We start from the raw sequence: 19,714 nt of genomic DNA on the forward strand, positions 1-19,714 counted from the left end.
CAGAAGTTAGTTTTTCTGTCCACCGCAAGAGTAGACCTGGGGACACCAGAAAGATCGTAGATCCCATTTTCAACCAGCTCACTGGGACAGGGGAAGGCATAAAGCACAAGCGGTCACAACCAGTGTTGCTCCAGCTTTTTTGTCTCAAGGGCATCCTGGGATGAAGTATCGAGCCACAAAAGAGAAGGCCCCAGGGATACCTTAAAGAGGCCTTCCAGTACCTAAAGGGGGCCTACAGGAAAGGTGGGGAGGGACTCTTTATCAGGGAGCGTAGTGATAGGATGAGAGGTAATGGTTTTAAACTGAAAGAGGGGAGATTTAGATTATATTTTAGGAAGAAATTCTTTGCTGTGAGGGTGGTGAGGCACTGGAACAGGTTGCCCAGAGAAGTTGTGGATGCCCCATCCCTGGAAGTGTTCAAGGCCAGGCTGGATGGGGCTTTGAGCAGCCTGGTCTAGTGGGAGGTGTCCCATGGTGCCCCCCATGGCAGGGGGTCGGAACTAGATGATCTTTAAGGTCCCTTCCAACCCGAACTATTCTATGATTCTGTGCACTGCTACGAGATGCCCTAGGGCACCTGCTACTCACATGGGCTGCTGGAAACACACCCTCTCACAGAAGAAAAACAAAGCTCCTTAATTTTGGATTATTTATTTCTAATATTATTTCTGTCTAATATTATTAGATAGCTATTTCTAAATATTATTTCTGTCACTGTAACGGGTAAGAGCACCAAGAACAGACCAAGACCTTGATGTGGCAGGTGTTATGCAAAAAAACAAAGCAAAAAAAGCAAGAACTCCTCACAATTAAATCATTGGGAAGCACTCATTAGGAATGCTCCTAAATTGTAAGCACGATCCCTCCCTTTGGCAGATATGACAGAGCTTTCTTAAAGCCTAGACCTGAATGATGGAGTTTTTCTCAACAGAGAAAAACTGCCGTGGGTTTTCCATGCTCAGCATCAGACACAGCACCCACTTGTCAGCTTGGCTTTTTTTCTCAATAGCTATGTTAATTGCCAGAAAATTTGATTTTTAAAAAAGTCAGCACTTATTTAAATGGGACTCTGAGCACTTACTCCTGCCAGAACAAATTGAGTTTAGTCAGATTTTCGCCAACCATTCAGCCTGTTGCTTCATATTAAGGAATTATAAAACTTCCCATTTTATTTCTTCTTTAGGGTGTAGAAAAAAGATGTGTGGGCAAAAAACAGATAGCTAGTGCGTAGTACTCGGAACCTGGCTTATTTTTTTCCAGTGCTAAAAAGCAACAATGAACCTCAGAAACAAAAACCCCTGGTGAACAGAACTGTTTTGCCACAGAAGGTAAAACTGCCTTTTCAGCAGGTGAGCTCAGGGGGCTCAGTCATCCTGGAGTCACTTCAGAAATAATCACAAACTTCATCCCTGTGCCTTTAACCTTTGAGATTACCACGCTACAAGGAAAAATAATTTGCTCTTGACTCCTGAATGCAAAGTGAAATCTACACATAAAAAGGTTCCAGGTTTGATGAATTACAGTTCCCTCTACACAAAGACAATGTGTCGGTGTTTGAAATGCAATTGTGTGTTGCACATAAAAAGCAAGATAAAAAGATCAATGGGACAGATGCTGTCCTGTACACTGGGGTAAATCCTGATGCATTTCTGCAAGCTCTATTAGCCTGTACTTACCCTATGGCAGATAAAATAAGCAATGAGCTGAGGTTAAAAACCCTTAAGCTTTTTTAGCTTAGCACATGAAAAAGTCTCCTGCTTCTAAAGCAGATGTTGTCCAGTTTAAATCCTTGTCATCTCTGGGAGAGAAAAAAAACCCTAAACCAACAACTGAGGGCATATGATTTCTTGTGCCTCATTTTGCCTTCTCCCTCTACTCATTTTTGCCTTTTAAACTCTCATTAAAATAATATTGCTTCCTTACCAGGAGAGGGAGCCCGGAGCCGCTCCCTGAGCTCTGGGACTGCTCGATCAAATCCTTCAGGGACTCTCCAGGTGGAATGTAGGTCTCATCCTGCTCCAGCCCGATGCTGTAGCGAGGCCTCGTCTCTTGGCGTTTGTATCTGCCATTTTACATGAAAGTAAAATTAACTTTGAAGACAATGAACACATGTGCAATGAATAATGCACATAGTCCTTCACATTTACTTCATTATAGACTCGCAGCTTCCTCTGCTTCCCTGAGGAATATGCTGGACTCACTGCCCAAAATTTTCTATTTTATTTTTAGCAGCTGTTTTCGGCATCAAAACTCTAAGTATAAAACTCAAAGGCCGTGCAATCTGGTGTAAGTTTGCAAAGCAACCAAATGTTTTTCTTTCAGAAACTTAAATAGGTTTTAAACACAGACCAAGTAAATACCCAGTTTTATTTTACTGACTGCAGTGGATCTTTTAGGAGCCAGAGGAGGTAAGGTCATGGAATCTGGGACTATTTAAAAAATGTGACAAATTATTTAAACATAATGTATGTAGATTATGATAACATTCTAGACATAGTTACTTACATTCCTGTATCCCTCTCTTTTTTATGAATAGTTCTTCACCACATAAACACATTTAGAAGCCTTAGGTTTATTTACCCTATACGAAATTTGTCCTGTGGCTTTCATAGGCTCTTATTATTAAAGAATAATCTGTGCTTCTACCTGAATGGCTTTTTAGGATGTTGGGCAAAAGATGCTACATAAAATACATCACACAGGTATACCTGTGACTAGCATGAATAAAATACACATTTTTCCTCATCATAAAATTACAGTTTCCCATTTCTTTTCCTAAGACCCATTTCAATTTTTTTGAATTCCTGTGTCTATAAAAAGATAAATGTTGTGAGGAATATTAACAAGCTGGTAAAGTATTCCTTATTTACCTGAAGTAGCAGAATACGATGATAAGCACCAGAAGTATACTGCAAACAGTCACGGAGATCAGCAGGGCCTTATGGTGAATGTTTCCTTCTGCAAAGTCTGGGGTACAAACAAGGAAGGTGGAAAATTTGGAAAGGGAGGTGGTACAAAGTCAGTATCAAAAGACACACACATCTTAAAAAGTGCAGAGAACCCAAGATCATTTCTGTTCTACTGAAGTCCTGTGCAATATACCCCTGGATTCCCCAGGCATTTTGTGCACTTCCTCTTTGACCCTCACTGACCAGGGCAGAACCGGCACCTCCAAAAGCCTATTTGGTTTTTCAGTCCTCACTCAGGCAAAACATCATCTTGATTTGCAATCCCCTGAATGAAAAATCAATTAAGATCCGTAGTTCTGTGTCTTAACCAGACAGATCATGATCAGCCAGAACACGCAAAAATTACCACCTCTCATCTCAAATCACTCTTACTAAGTAGCACCCTATCGAGTAGTTAATATTTAAAAAATGAATAATTGCATTTATCCTAGGAGGGAAGACACAGTGGACCATCCAATCCCCAAGAAGGCAGGCCGCGAGAGGCCTTGAAAGTGTATTTCCATCACTGCAGAATAATCTTGTCTCTCGGATCCTGTTTTAAACACCCGAACAGGAATTTCCTCCTCCATTCGCTCTATAGCAGCCCTGCGTACCAGCAAGTCCTTCCTATGCTGGTGGGCAAAACTATCTTTCCAGCAGCTATTCTGTAAAGCACTTTGAAAATTAATGTGTGAAATAACTTGTAGAAATTGTCATTATGTGAAAACTATTAAAACATTTCAGTCAATTTTTGCATGGGAGAGTCATATTCTCCTTTAAAGTATACCACTATATCTCTAAATTTGCATTCTAAACTCAGGCAAGCAAGTCTGACTGACCTTCATGCCTGCTCCTCTGCTGAAAAACAACGAAACCTAGCACTATTTTTCTTTAACCTCCCCTGCCCCCCAAACTCTCAAACTTATGGTATTTCAGCTTGTAGATACACACATCACCCTCCCAAAGTTGCTATCTGGTATAATACAAATGAGGACTATGTTTTCTGAAGCTCTTCCAGCCACGCTGTCTTGCATCTTTCATGCTAATGCCCAACACATCGTAAAATGCAAGAAATCTATCCTTATCGACTCATCCTGGAACGGCACTATCACCTTTCAGATTTACAAGGGTAATGAGACAAGGAGATTCCTAAGGGACTCTCGGTTTACTGTCAGGGTCTATTATTTTAAAGATCCAGTTTCTCCTTCTGTTTTTGCCCCCAAACTATTTCTTTTCCTTCCCCTTTCCACTACAAACAGAGATTACCTACCAACGCACCTTTTGATCACACTGGTCATGTTTTAACCTGCCATTACCTGCTCCGGGAGCATTAACAATGTAAACATTCAAGACACGGCCGATGCCTTTGAAAGGGGACACTGACACAGATGTCTATCAGGAAAACACCGGAGCCCATCATTCTCCCTGCCGCAGCAGATTTCTACCTGGCCTGACACTCCAAGCAGGCTGTGAGCTGAAATCGAGAGCCCACTGGGGAATCCAGACCCCTCTCGCAAAGGCGACGGCGGCTCGGCAGGGCTAAGGGCTCTCGTTCACGCTTTGTAAGCAGCCTGGCTCGGCCAGCCATTTCCCTCTAAAACGTGTGGTTTGTAACAGTTTAAGATGTCGCAGCCCATCAGCCGAGAAGATAAACAGAGCACGCAGGCCAGACAGTGCAATTTTATACTTGGGAGAAACGCGGGTGTCTGTCCACAGCAAGGGTTTTCCCACTTTCCCACAGAATAAGCCACCTTGGAAGCTGGGTCTTTGTGCTCAGCAGTGATGAATGCTGCTGTCAGACGCAGAGTGAGCAAGTCAGATCTTGCTCACACTTGTGTATGCTAGACACTAAAGCCACGGATGTCTGGTGAAGTGCTGTGCTACAGGAACCTGAAAAGCACCCGTACTGTCCATGCTGCCTGTGTGTGTCCAAGCATGTGCATTTGGGAGAGGACAACAAAGATGCTTAAATCTCGAGTCAAGGTCCAATCTTTTTTAGGTCTTAAATGATCCAAACCCTGTGTTCAATGTTTCTAATGGGCTTCTCCCATTCAGAAAAGTAAATAAATGCAGTTTGATTTTCCCAGAGGCCAGAAAGCATTTTGGAAGTGCTGTATAGCTCTGAAACAAACTTCATACTCCCAACACTGAAAAATGTTTTGGTACCTGAATGCAATTATGTGAAGTAAGTGCAAGGAGAGTTAGAGGTAATGGGCACAAACTTGAGCATAGGAAGTTCCACTTCAACGTGAGGAGGAACTTCTTTACTTTGAGGGTGGCAGAGCACTGGAACAGGCTGCCCAGAGAGGTGGTGGAGTCTCCGTCTCTGGAGACTTTCAAAACCCGCCTGGACGCGTTCCTGTGCAACCTGCTCTAGGTGACCCTGCTCTGGCAGGGGCGTTGGACTACATGACCTCCAGAGGTCCCTTCCAACCCCTACCATTCTGTGATTCTGTGAGAGCATGCAAGAAATAAAGGACCGTGTCCTGATCTCCATGCTAGGAACAGCCAGTGCACTCCGAGAGCTGCAGCAGCAGCAATGCTTATGCTCCTGCAGCAGGTGATGGCCCCCGTGCTGATAGTCAGCTCACATAGCTTTAGTAGTGGCTCACTACACACAGCATGGGCGTGCAACTGGCTTTCTCAGGAGAGGAGAATAACTTCCATATGTCTTTATATGTATTTGGCTACGTATGATTAGAGGCAATACTGACGGTAAGTGAGCTATTGTCTCACCTTTCAAATACTTCCTGCATTTTCAAAGGATTTTGGCAGAATTTCATTTGCTTGCTCACTTGAGGACTTAATAAACTCACTGGCGTGAGGACAACACAAGATTAAAAGCATTATCCCATTCTGATACCAGCAATGTCTGTTCTGCTGAACTGTTCTGTTGGTGCTGCTGGAGACCAACCCTTCTCTCCTCCACAGCCCTTGCTGTGTGCTGTTCCCCACAGAGCAGCAGGACAAACCTCCCTTTCCCTGCACCATTTTCGGCACCTCCTTGGCCAGGTGGAGGGATGGAGCAGCTTAGCTGTGAGTCCGCTTAATCACTGGCTTGTGGGCTCCGTGGTGGAAACTGTGGTGGGTACCAGTCGGTGCCAGTTTGCGTGATGGAGATACTCTGTCATTTAAGAAGTCCAGCACTGTGCTTTTTAGTGTTATGTTACTTGGCAACTGCAACGTGCCAAGCAGCGGGGTTATGAGAATAAGCAGTAGCTTCCACAGAGGCAGCAGTGAGCGATTACCAGGAGCGCAGCACGGGGAGCACAGAACAAACACATGCAGGTTTGGGAAGCTTCTTCTCATACCTTGGCTGGCTGATAATAGCGAAGACTGGCAAACAGCACATTAACTGTTTTACATTGTATGCAAACAGTGGAGCATGCTGGTGTCAGTGGTGAGCAGCACCGAAAGGGAGAGATGGCAACAAAAGGAGGGTCTTTGGTGATACCAAGCTGCCTCTCGGTTATTTTCCCGTGACTTCCCCCTGCTCCACCACTCGTTCCCCTCATTCTGCCATCTGCGGGACCGCGCTTAGGAGTGCATTGAAAATGCCACCCAGCAGGTTCAAGGGAGAAGTCAGCATATCAAAGGGAGAGGAGGTTCTCCTCCCTCCCCAGTTCCCTCCAGTTCACAATGTTACGGTTATCCGAGTAAAAACTGCAGTGAAATCTGAGGCGTGGAGACTGTGTGCACACATCAAACCCCATCATTCCTCCAATCATTCCCTTACCCATTCATCACTAGCTCTACAGGCAGGGAGCCAGACACGGTGGCACCACCACTTCTGCTTATATAGGCTCTAAATCAGTAAAGACATATTTCTCCTTTCGACTGGTCTTAGCCTGCGCTTTCGCTGGGATTTCCAGGAATATCTTTTATTGTTTAAAGCAGAGGTGTTGTATCAGACCCAATTATGACTCTCATTTCTTTAATAAGACAGATGTACAGATGGGATGAGGACTTCATGGTTTCTCTGGGCTATTTTATCCTGCTAGTTCTGTACTAAGATGAGCTCAAAACTTAGGCTTAGCCATTGTTTCTTCCACCTTGCTTAACAAGTCTTGCTACGCCTAGTGTTAATTCTTTTAGCTACCACTTTCGTGACTGTGGTCCTCCTTTCATTTTGGGGGATGGGGGGGTGGAGGTGGCTAAAACCCATTTTCCAGCACATACCAGGTCTGGAAAAGCACTTTGAGAATACAAGTCTGTTGCCTTTGTAGATGTTACCTTGGTGCATAGGTTAATTTGCAGTTCAACAACCTCTGACCTGCAGCTGGACGCTCTCCCTAGACTCTGTTTCCCATGAGATACGACCTCAGACAGAAGTTCATCAGAAGCCAAATTTCTGTTTGTTTTTTAAATGCTGAGGAACATACATATTTTTCATGGAATCCTGGAGGTCAGAAGGTTGTTCCTAGACGCTTGTTTTTAAGTTCATCTTCTCTTTCTTTGTACTTACAGCTTATGTTAAATTTGATATACAATTCTAACACTACTCAGTCAATCACAGCCTGATCTAAATGTTTCCAATAGGAGCTATGACCACAGCCATAGTACTGGGCACTGGCAGTAGCGTGCATTTGTACAGAGTATTTGTACCTGGTTGCAGTGAGGATCTACAGTTCAAACTATGGCTTTTCTCTGAGCTTTCATACTAGGATACAGCAACGACAAATTACAACCGGACTGGCACCAAAAATGACATATTTACTTAAGCCTTTAATAAAGGTGCTGACTTCAGCCTTGTCCAGCCACGTTTAATGAAGCAGCTCCTGAAATGTATTTCCACAATATAGTATCAGGATACCGATAGTGTGAGAGCTTATTTCAAACAGGTCTTCAGAATATGTTGAGTGAATACATCACCTTTTGTTTGTCATGCTAAAATAGACAACTTTGCAACACAGAGCAGCTAGAATCCTGTTCCAACTCTATGAAATTTTTCTTTCAACAAATATTCTCTCTGATATTTAATGGGTCTGCCACCATGGTGCCCAAGTGATGCTTTATTTACCCTATATACACACAGAGCAAAACCAACATCGATCCAAACAACGTCTGCCACTACCCAGAAGCTTGTTTTATTGCTTTCTGCATAAGCAGCAGATATTATTGCCAAATAACTAAAACCTTAATAAGGCAGATGTCTAGTGTTAGGCATTGGTTCAGTATTTTTAAGTAGTTTTAATGTAGAATAAACTCAGTCACCATCAAGAAGAAATCACAGCAGTGTTTTCCAAACTGAAATGATATTTATTGATATACTAAGTAAGTGTGAACAAATATTGACTTCCTTTTGGAGCTTCTCTCTCAGTCCAAAGAACTTTTTAAAATGAAAAAAGCAACAAAGTAGTACGTAACTCTTATGCTGGTAGTCAGATTTTACGAGGTTTCGCTGACTTAGTGGCTTGCTAGTAAACAGTGAAATATTTACATACTACTCTCCGTAGGCCTGATTCTGCAGCCCATCTGTGCGGAATTTCATAGGCGTGAAGGGAGCAGCTTACATGAGTGAACGCTTTCTCTGAGCACGCATTTGTGTAAGTATCTGCTGTTTGCATAATTAAGGATGCATCTGCACACTGATCTGGATTTTCAACTCAAACACCATGATGAGAAATTCTCCTGCAACCTTGAACTGACTCCTGCAGGCTAAACTCCACGCTGACCACCACAAATCTTGGCCATTGCTGCCAATGGCAAGAGTTTATCATGGATGAATTTACACTTACTTAGGAATACATTTCTATAAAATGTTCTGCAACGTCCAGCCAAAATAGTTTTATCAACTTTCAGAAGGTGATGTTTAAGCAAACAAAAAAGCTAAAACCTTGCCCCAGAATCCACTAAGTTAATACACGTCCATTTGTTCTCAAGTAGCAATTAAAAAAATAAAATCAGTGCATGAGTTCTTACTCTACATTCTATCTTCAGCTACGTTTTTCAAGTAGAAAATCCGCTTTAGTGACAAGTTACTGTCCTAGTGCTGGTTTATCAGGTCTTTTAAATAAGAAAAGCTTAATGGACTTCAGTCAACTTGAACTGACTGACTGACCACTGTAGACCTGGTCCCAGATGTGTGTGGAGTAATGAACAACAGTAATGCATGTTGTAGGGACTAGAAAGAGGATTCAATTTTATTATCAGCCTAAAAACATACCCAGCAAGAGGCATCCTCTGCCACGACTAACCTAAGTCTTTGGGATGATCACTGATAGCCAGCAGGTCTGTGCTAGGACAATACCACGCGACTCTAATGCATCTGGTGCTTACTGCATGTCTGCAATAGGAATAATAGCAAGCATCAGCAACCACAGGTCAAGGCACCGCTCCCCACATAACCTATCGTAATTCATCGATACTGTTTAATGCAGTTTATCTCTCCAATCACTTGCAGTTTGAGGGAGGTGCTCTGGTTTTGCCTTTGTTGCTTCCTAAGGCACAAAGCGCAAGAGCAGAAAAAGATCAGTTTGAGACTGGATTTACTTCCCCTTACCTCGATTTTTCAGTGGTGGCAGTGTAGGATGAAGGTGTTTGTTACAGTAATCTTGGCCTGTGCAACATTCAATAGATCTTCTTTGGTGTGGAATAGGAGTGTCCTGCAACACATAATTTGATAGAAAGCAAAGTAATTATCTGTGTTGTAAATATACACCACCATTCTGGCACTTGAGAGAAAGATGTGCTTATTAGCTGGGCTGCACTGCAGTCTGTTACAAATTTCTAGGATGTGTGGAGTAAGGATTTCTGCCACCGAGCGTATCCAGCAACATTTCATCTAGATAATTAAGAGATTAATTCACGACTAATGTATCTCTATTGGTGCCCTAGTGCTGCAGAAGGGACTGATTGACTCTAATGGTGCAAGACAGAACTGTGGAAGTCACATACGTCCATCAGTGAGACTTATATTACAAAAATAAGTTAACATAAGCGTTCGAAACAGTTTAGCTGGAATAACACAGGAATCCCTGTGTAGACTAATTTAGCTGCTGCTTCTGCTCTCATGGGAAGCTGGGTAAAATACCTTCCATGGACCTTGATGGTTAGACTGTTCCTGTACTCATGTAACATCATTTAAGGTTAATGTTAGGAAAGGCAACCACTTTAGAGCCATCTTGCTCCATTGCCTGTCTCCCTTCCATTCCTGCAGTAAGAGCTGCTCTCCATCAGGTGATCACTGTACTTTAAGGGAATTTCTGGCACCAGAAATCCCAAACCAAAGTGCAAATGTATGTAAGATATAAAGGTTGCTGTGGTCCACCAGATAACATCCTAACTTTAGCTACCATGGGGACTTCAGGAATTAGACTGCACTTCCCTAAATTCAAACTTCCTCTGAGCGGTAGTGTTACTAGTAACAGCAGTGCCAAAACCAAAACTTACTAAAGTTACTGTTAGGAGCAGCTATAATATCACCATTCTGGGATATAAATGCACTCCCCTCAGCAATCAATGCAGAGAAACTATCTGCCAAATGAACAGAAGTGAAAAACATGGACATAGTAATGTCTGTTGACTGCACTGCAGCTGAAAGCTATCAAAAAGCCAAGCAACACCCTGGCAGCAAATGCTTTCTTACCCGACACTGGAAGTCTGAGCCCTCTAATCCAAGACATCCCTTGGTGACTAAATGTCCGCCGGACTCATCTTCTTCTATTATGGTGAAGCAGTAGCCATCAGTGCTGTGGATTGGAAAGAATGAATCAGGAAAAGGCTTTGAAGTGAAAAATGTGCTGCTGAATATAGTCTTAAACTTCGGCCCTTGCAAGGCAAATCTGACATTAACAAGTCTACGTACCAAGGCAGGCTGAAAGACTCAGGTACCCAAGGCAACCTCTCGCAATGCAATCCAACAGCCGACAGTGCTGAGGACCAGCACTTGCACGCTGTGCCTTGGAGTTGACACACTTACCTTTCCAACATTTCACGGCTATAAATCCCACTAAGAAACATCTCAGTTCTCTGCCTATGGTCACTAGTGTGCTAAGCCTTTGGAGACCTATAAAAATGCAAGCATCAACGCAAGAGCAGGTCTGCCTTGTGCGTGGGAACAAGGCATGGATATTTGCATCACGATGGACATCTGAAGAAAGAAACATTTTTGAGATACTAAATGCAAAATATTATTAAGAGTGATTTGTGATTCCTGTTTTAACCGTATTACAAACCGCAACACTCTCGTGTATGAGTCCTTGAGTTATCATCAACACCCTTCATAACTGTTTACTTGGGTTATAAGCCTAAAGTGATCCATAATGCTTCCGTTTACAAGAACGTGCACCAGGGAGGACAAGTATACTAACAGATGGCTAGATGGTGCTGTTGATAAATGTCCTTCCTTGATGAAGGTCAAATGCCTGAATCCTATGGAAAGAGGGGGAGAAGGGCACGAAAAGAGTGGCTGCATTTTCCCGAGACTGCTGTACAATAATTTCTCAACCCTCTGAGGGAGATACATAATGTAAGAAACACAAATTGACTGATTTGCAGGAAGAGGATCCAAAAATAAAGAAAAAACTCTTAATATAAGACATTTAAGTCACATAAAAATAATATATTCTGTTATTTCCCCAGGAAAATAACACTGGTTGTTATGTGCAATGAGTATTTTTCAGAAGAGAAGCAGCAAACTTAGTTAAAACAAGGAAATAAAAAGAAAAAAGGATTAGAAAATTTAAACACAGCAAAATTTCAGATGATTTGCTCCTTATTTGAATGAAAGGAGAGTCTAACCAAGCAACAACAGCAAAAGCAATGAAGATGTAGGAAACGAGAGGCACAGTTACACGTATAAGAGATAAACACAATTTGTAAGTATTAGCTACAGGACAGAGAGATGCTGGATAGGATCATGTCAAACATTCGCTGTGGCATATTTTTATATTAGTGGTGCAGGGTCTAGCCACAGTAAGCTTATTACTTCAAATAATAATCTATCACGGGTTATTGACTTCTGGATTTGAAAAGTAACCAGTTGCACGTTACAAATGACTTTCTCAGAGAAGCGAGCGATGACTTCTACCCTTCTTTGACATTGTGCATACGAGGAAGGCAAAGGAGACAGCAACCCTTCTGGGCAACAACCACCTTGATTTCATTGCTTAAGCTTAAAAGATAGGAACAATAGGATTGCCAAGAAGAGAGACTGTAAGGAATCCATTAGAGTAGAATATTATATTAGATTAGATTTTATTTGTTTGCATGGTGCCTTTGATTCAAAGTAATGAGTAAGTTTAACCCAGGGGACAGAGCAACAAAACAATAAATTGCAATCAAGTGAAACACAAAAATGAACTCCATAGCTAAGAGTCCCCAGCAAAAACCAAAACACTCAGTTCACCAAAGGAAAGCAGAGGAAGGAAAAGTCAAATTGTTTGTAAAAGGGAAAAAAGAAGCAGGAAAGCCAGCAGTTTTATTCCTTTTTTATCTGACTTGCCATGGGACTCTGATTCTTAGCTCATTTCTGAAAATTAAATTCAGGCTCCTCAAGCACTTTAGTCCCTCTAAAAATTTTATTCCAAATTTAAAAAGACAAACAAAATTAGATTGGATAGAGCAAAACTGAAAAGTTATAAAGCTCCAATAATAAGGATAAATCACGTTCTTTACAGACAACATTAGAGTAACGAAGGAAAAGTGCGAGAAAATTAAAAATAGCAATGCTAGCAGAATAAACTTTGGTACCGCTTCTTTCTACCTGTAAGAAAAAAATAAACCAGGAAGTTTTGATGCAGTGTAAGAACTCATTATCTTATTAAAAATTTCTCAGGTGTTTGGGCGAGAGGTAGAAGTAACTCTTCTGAAAAGAAAGAAGTATCCCTCACCTGCTTCCCCCCTCCCACCCCCAACCTCTTCTGGTTCAGAGGATGTCAGATGGACCACATGCTGCAAGTAAAGGGCAGGGCATACCCCTGCTGTTTTATTGATTACCCTACCTCATACCTGCCTGTGATAGACATGAAACTGTTCTTACTATTATAACAAGTCAGAAACAAGTCAGATAAGTCTCCATCATCTCCAATTTTATGTTTATTTTGGTGACTACACAAATAGAAACATATGTACATCACTGACGCAAGCAAAGCAATACAAAAAAACTACCCTTCACTTCCTAGCAAAAAATTTGCGGTATAGAATTACTATTTTCTTAAACTCTGTAATTTGAATTCTATGTAATTTGATTCTGTGAATGGTGTGTAAAGAAGAAACTCAACCCAGTGTTACAGAATACATCCGGGTACACATCCACTAACCTCCTCCATTAAAGCACCATCTTATTGGAGTATGGTGCAGGACAGAGACTAAATACATTTTGGATGTGATCACTAATCAGCACAGATTTGGTACGTCACGTATTTGCCAAGAGTGAATTTTTACAGCCAAGTCAAATGCCAGGAAAATAGAGGGAGTTAATATCGGAAACACTGACAGACATTGACATAGAACGTGCTGCTACAATTACAGATTACCAGAAAGAAAGAGGTGATCTTAACTGAGACCTTTACTAAATGTCAGAAGAAAGGAACGGAGGCCAACAGCTTTGCAGCTGCTCACACAGATGTCCTCACTGGCCAACAGCCACTTCTCACAGAAGATGCGATACTTCAGCTACCAAAACTTGGCTGCTGAAGATTTCCTGTCCTGCTCTCTGTGTATGTGACGCAGTCAGGGATGGCAATATATAACTTGGAAAAGCAACGTCTTTCCCTCATTCAGTGTCTACCACAAACAGATGGGTTAAATAACTTGATGAAAAGATTCCTTATCTTTAATTTTATTTGCAATTGAGTCCATACGAGTATTATTATTTTTGTTCATCCCTCCTCTTTATACTCCTGGTTTTGATATCAGAAAGAGCTACAGCATCTTTTCATTTCCATCCAAAGCAACATGACAAGTTTCTGCACTGTTTCTAAAAATGATAAAACAATGTTAGACTATACTACACACAGAAACTGGGAAGTTCATATTCTTCTGTAAAGACTGGCTGAAATAATCTAATTCAAAAATTGGCTGACTCCCAATTTGCATCTAATTCACGTATTTTGTCACATCCTTCTCTTAAGGAAGATGATTAAGGCCAAATTTGGCAAAGCACTCTCTTTGGACACCATCCAAAAAACAAAGAATCACCACAAATGTGTTCAACACAGGCTAATTTTTCAGAAAAAAAAAATATAGTTAGCGGCTGTGCATCAAGGATGTAACATGAAACCAAGTGAAAAGAGCATTACATAGTTTTTGAGCCAGCTGCACCTTGAGATGTTTACACAGCTACTCTGCAGGCAAGGAGAGACATACAAGTGTGACAAAGCCAAGAAGCTGGCTCACACTGGGCCACAGTTTCCAGCCACGCTAGTCTCCAAGATGCTGGTCCTACCATGGACACTCTACTATGTATGGTACCTTCTGGCTCTCTGGGTGCTCAGCGACTACCCTACACACAGAGAGGGTACCCAACGCATCCTACCAGAGCATCTTTTCATATATCATATATAGGTCCATCAATCAATATTTTCTCTATACTATTTCTCTATACTGCCCATACTATTCTCCCAGGACTGAGACATGACCTGGGTCACCAAATGTGTCTTGCATCGTTCTACTAAATCACAGATCAAACAGTTCTCCCTGACACATGGAGTCACAACGCAAAAAACAAGCCATTATGCCAATCTGTGAGGGAGAGCCCTAGCAACTGTCCAGGCTTCATGCTGAGTATATGAGATTTGACAGGTCTATAGACCTGGTAGCACAGCTTGGGGTATGGCAACAGCACCAAGCATGCATACCTCTGCATTTTCACCAGGACTCTCTAGCACTTATGTGCAAAACCCATCTCAGTAGAGGTGAGAACTATCAAGAAGAAAATAGTCAAAATAAAGCTACTCATCTTCCTTTTTTCCTTTTCCCTTTTTCTTTTATTCCTTTCTTTTGTCTCCAAAATTTAAACACAAACCAAATGTTTTCTTTTACTTGACTTTAAGATTACACTGCAGTTGAATTTGTATGACGTAGCTTCTTCTTTAATGCTAGGACAGACTTAACATGGATATTTGCTGGTTTGGAATTTTTTTGGTATAAGTAAATTCAGTATGCAAGGGAAGTCTTCGGTATTCCAGTACTTTCTGCACAGTAACACCAAAGTACTCCCCCACACTAAAAAACTATCTGAGAGTAATGCAATAGGTCTAAATACAGGGAGACTGGACTTGCTTTACTATTTAGCTTAACCATTATATTAAATACTTAATGGGCAAGGCCTCAACAAAATGAAGAACAAAGAATTTCTGGGGCACAGCTGAAAAGCGTGGTAGGGGGACTTTGCATTTCAGTTTAAACACTTGAGGCAAAGTCACCTGCTGAGCTACATATGAGGCATATGGCCCTGGCAGAGGGAGCAAAGAAAGACTGGAGCTTTCAAGAATTTGTCTCTGTTGACCTTTGTCTTTTTTGTTTTAATCATCAAAAGGGACTTAACTGCTTCCGGTACAGCCCTGTATATAGGATTACATTAAAAAACATTAAAAAATTTGAAAGGCTAACCTGTAAGATCTCACCATAGCTCCTTTATCAGAAAATGTTCAACTTTACCCCAAAAATTGAAGTTGCTTAGAAGAAAAGTTGCCTGAATTCAGTGCTTTGGCCCACTGTTGAAGTCTTCTTCATACATACCAAATTACAAAGAAAATTCAATCCTACCATCTGGAGAACAGGAGAATGAAAATAACATCACTCAAGTGAATTATCACCTCTGGTAATGCTGAAAAAGCAACTTAATTATTTTATTGCTTTAGAGAACTAAAGCTACCTCAAGACACCGTTGGGCAAAAACACAATCAAGACCAGTAGGCAACACATAAGAAATTAAACTCTATCAGCCCGATCTTTAAAACTGTCAGCATTTATTTGTGAATGGGAAATGGAGTACAACAAGGCACCTAATCAGTCTCTGCCTTTACTGCAATCCCATTATAGTCAAAGCCAATTAAATCTAACGCTACTTTTTAAAATATGCAATTAATTATGATTAGACACAACTGCCCATGCATTCACTTTGTACACACAAAATTTGAAATGGAACAGTAAAACAAGGCCCTGGTTGTGTTCAAAGCAGCTCTGAGCTTCTTTTCTGAAAGCCTTTTATGAATTGCACAGATGTTCAGAAAGAAGAATAAACACGCTACAGGTTAACACACCCTTTACAAGAAGAAGATTGTGAACTTTCTGCAAAGATCTTATTTGCCAGGGCCCTGAGTGCACTAATGAGCTTCAATTGCCTGGAGTGGCCCCACCTGGGATTTCGCCCCCCACTATACAGCCCCTGCCCAAGGGCTCCATTTGAGCTCAGGTCTGAGCATCAAACCCTGAGTGGCAGTACAGGAGTGTCTGTCTTCAGCCCCATCTCCCGCCTGGATCCAGATCACTACTAGCCATGTGAAGGGCCATCGAGGGAGTTGTCTCTGCCTCTTGTGTTCAGTACCCCTGGGGAAATGGGGTCCTGGTGGGTGAGGACACAGCTGGCCCTAGCATCACCTTCAGCTCCTTGTTTGGCCCTCCCTTTCACTGCTCCCTGACCCTAACCTTCTCTTGATGAGATGACCCAGTAATGGGTTTTCCAAAACTTGCTGTGCTTGTGGATTGCCCCATTTTTTAAAGCACACTCAAACTAGAGCTACTGCTTTTCTGTTGATACAGAAAGCAATCTGCATTTTAAGCTGCGGTATTATCCTTAGCTCCCTAAAGTATTATTGGACTTAAGCTGCGGAAGTATAAAGAAAGGGAAATTCTGTATAGGAACACAGCAGGCTGTTAGAGGATTTGATACAGATGTGGTTAAAGAATATTGACTTTTAAATTTCTAAAAATACAATTATGAAGATGATTTTAAATGGCCACCAGATGTCCTCATTTTTATATAAACACTCAGACTACTGGTACTACAGGCAGGATCTACACTTTAAAAGATAAATACCTGTGGTAGCAGACCAAAATCTTCAGGTGGGATGGCAGACTGCTTTTTATGAGAAATTTTTAATGGTGACTGCAATAGGACTAGCTATTTTATTCTGAGAGTTTTAATTTCAACACAGCTGGAAATGCTTTCCCACTGAACTTTCAGAGCCATCCTTGCTCCTGGGCACACAAAAGGCTCACCTGCTTTGGAGAGAGCCATGATGGGGACAATGCCTGATGCTCTCCAGAGCCCAAGCCCTGGCTATGGATGTGCTCAGTGAATTTCCCAGGTGTCAGGGCTTCGCTAGGCCCTTGGGTGCCCCAGCACATATAGACTCGTCCCTGCAGGGCTGGCAGATACAAGCTCTGCAGGTCCAAGCACAGCCCAAAGCTTAACAGACTAATAGAGCTGCTGAGAGATTTTATTTTTTCAATATAAAATGTAAAAGGCTTTTAGTGGTTGCATCTGTGGAAAGAAGATAATTAATGCAATAACTTTTAATCTGGAACAGTTCATTTATTCTTCAGACAAACACAGCGTGATCGATACTGCTTGAACTTCGATATGGGAAAATTTCCGTTATAGCCAGGTCCAATGAGAATTCCCGAGTGCTCTAAAATTGTGCCAACAGTCGTTCGGGCTAGGATGAAATGAGAAAGTTACTGCCTGACTAGTAGGATGATCCCAAAACACAGGGGAAACTAATAATCCTTACTAACCTGATTGGTCTCTGTCAAATCTTTTGAAACCTGGTCTCAACCCAGCCAGATAACCAGGGATCTAATAACTACTCTCCCAACATCAGATCTAGGGCCCTCTTCTCACCGTAATGTCCCATTTCACTTTTAATCCATAATTCCAGCTATGTAACAGGGAATTTAAGCATCAAGAGATTACAGACTAACAGTTAAGCAGATGTAAGGAAAACAAGGGGTGTTGTGTCCTTCATACCTCACTGCAGCTCTTGCACCGAGGTAAGGGGAGCCACAGCAATGATCACCGTCCTGAAAGGATTATTGTTGACAAGCCATGAAGGCAGGGCATTTCATTTAAGTTAACTTACATTTTTTGGTTTATATTACTACAAACTTTTCAGCAATTTTTCTCTTATCCCAGGGCAAGTGGCAAGGTGGATAGTGCTCAGGTGACAGACAGCACAGGATGGGAAAGAGGAGTAGCTCTGGATAAAATACAAGCCTTTTGACTCTTTCCATTTTCCTGGACAGAAGAGTGATCAATATTTGATGGGTAAATTTCAGTTTCAGTTATTATTTTGATGTCTAAATTAGAAAAAATAATTGTAATTCAAGTAGAACGGCCAAGCCTGAAATGTGCAAATATTATGAAGACAAAAGGGGGTATAATTTTGTATTTTATTACTACTTAACTGCCTGTCCTTGGGCATTAACAGCTAAAAACGAGTCTGGCATTTGACACTGTAAGGGGGACTCTGAAGAGAGTTTCTTTTAAAGTATTGCAGTGAGAGAAAATGCATAAATCAATTTTAATATGACATTTACTCATAGTTCCTGGTAACATGAAAAATACTGAATGTCAATGCTGCCTACGAAGCAATGTGCAACAGCAGGCCTACCCAGCTGGGGTATAAACCTCGTTCAATGGGTTCCTTAACATGGATCCCTTTGTGCTTCCTAATTCTTGGATTTAAAAGTCATCTGCAACTTCCCTGTTACTGCGTGTGTGAGACAGCACGTGTGAAAGCAGTGGCTCTTGCTGGGCAGGAACAGGAAACAGCCAATTCACGCTGCAGGGGATCTGCAAATTGATATCAGACTGGGTTATTACAGCTTTTTAAACTGGCTGCCACGTGAGAGCAGTTAGCTCTAACTCCTGGCTAGAGCGTGAGTTTGAAGGAAGAGGATAGAAAGGGGAAATGGTATTTACAGCTGTCATCAAAACTTTGATACTCTTCAGTGTGAAAATGCAGGCTGAGCAGAATTAAGTCAGGCTACGGAACAACACTCATAAAAATCCAACATAGCAATCAATATCTTCAGCAACCTTAGGCTTTTCCCCTTCTATCTTTTTTACGTGCCGTCTTGAAGAGCTGACATGGTGTTAGACTATCTCACCTCAAACAGCACTGCATACCCAGCCGGCAGGTCCAGCTGGGCTCACATCTGTGCCCTGCTTCGATGCTCCTCACATTCCCACAACTGCACTAGGCTATAGCTGAAGGTGAATATCTCCAGTATCTTACCTGCTCTAAGTAAGCAGAAAAGTTTAAATTCCCTCCTTTGCTGCCACTAAAGCAAACTGTACATGCACCTCAAGCCTAGACACAGGTGTTTGACCACTGCCCTCATTCAGCAGCAACAGGATGTGTGCAGCAAGAGCTGCTCTTGGGTGGGGGAAGAGCAGCTGGGTCCCGCCACAGGTACCCTCAGTCACCTGTGCTGCTTCAGGCAGTATCAGTGAAACACAGACCAAGGCTGAGCCTTCAAGGGGACTGTGCACAGCTGGACATGCCTCTCCCCCAGGGAGACAGTAGGATCTGAGAAAGTAGAATCCAACCCAAATGAGCCGTTTACAGTACTCAAAACCAAACAGAAAACTATAACCAGTATAAAAAAAAAAAAAAACCCTCAACGCTTCACCTCAAGAAAAAGATCGCTTTTCTTTTAGCATGGAAGCAAGATAAAACCCAGAGCCTTAAGGACCTACAAAAGATAGCTCAGCTATTGCAAAGGCACACACCAAGAGCAGGGATCTTATAAACGGTGTTCCATCATAGTGATTATAAATTTACAAGCATTTACTGACACTTCAATATATCTCT

At 41.9% G+C, this 19,714-nt stretch overlaps 1 protein-coding gene across 5 annotated transcripts in view; it reads right to left on the bottom strand.

Moving 5' to 3' along the window:
* The window catches only part of BMPR1B (bone morphogenetic protein receptor type 1B), a 256,987-nt gene that overhangs the window by 11,242 nt on the left and 226,031 nt on the right, over window positions 1–19,714 (bottom strand). For all 5 annotated transcript variants that reach the window (XM_063336739.1, XM_063336742.1, XM_063336741.1 and 2 more), the window contains 4 exons: window positions 10,537–10,639; window positions 9,451–9,553; window positions 2,871–2,967; window positions 1,924–2,062 (listed from right to left, as the gene is read on the bottom strand). In XM_063336739.1, the coding sequence (XP_063192809.1) occupies window positions 1,924–2,062; window positions 2,871–2,967; window positions 9,451–9,553; window positions 10,537–10,639 (442 nt within the window). The remainder of the gene's footprint in view (window positions 1–1,923; window positions 2,063–2,870; window positions 2,968–9,450; window positions 9,554–10,536; window positions 10,640–19,714) is intronic.

Source organism: Chroicocephalus ridibundus, chromosome 5 (assembly GCF_963924245.1).
Source record: "Chroicocephalus ridibundus chromosome 5, bChrRid1.1, whole genome shotgun sequence".
NCBI classification, from domain to species: Eukaryota; Metazoa; Chordata; class Aves; order Charadriiformes; family Laridae; genus Chroicocephalus; species Chroicocephalus ridibundus.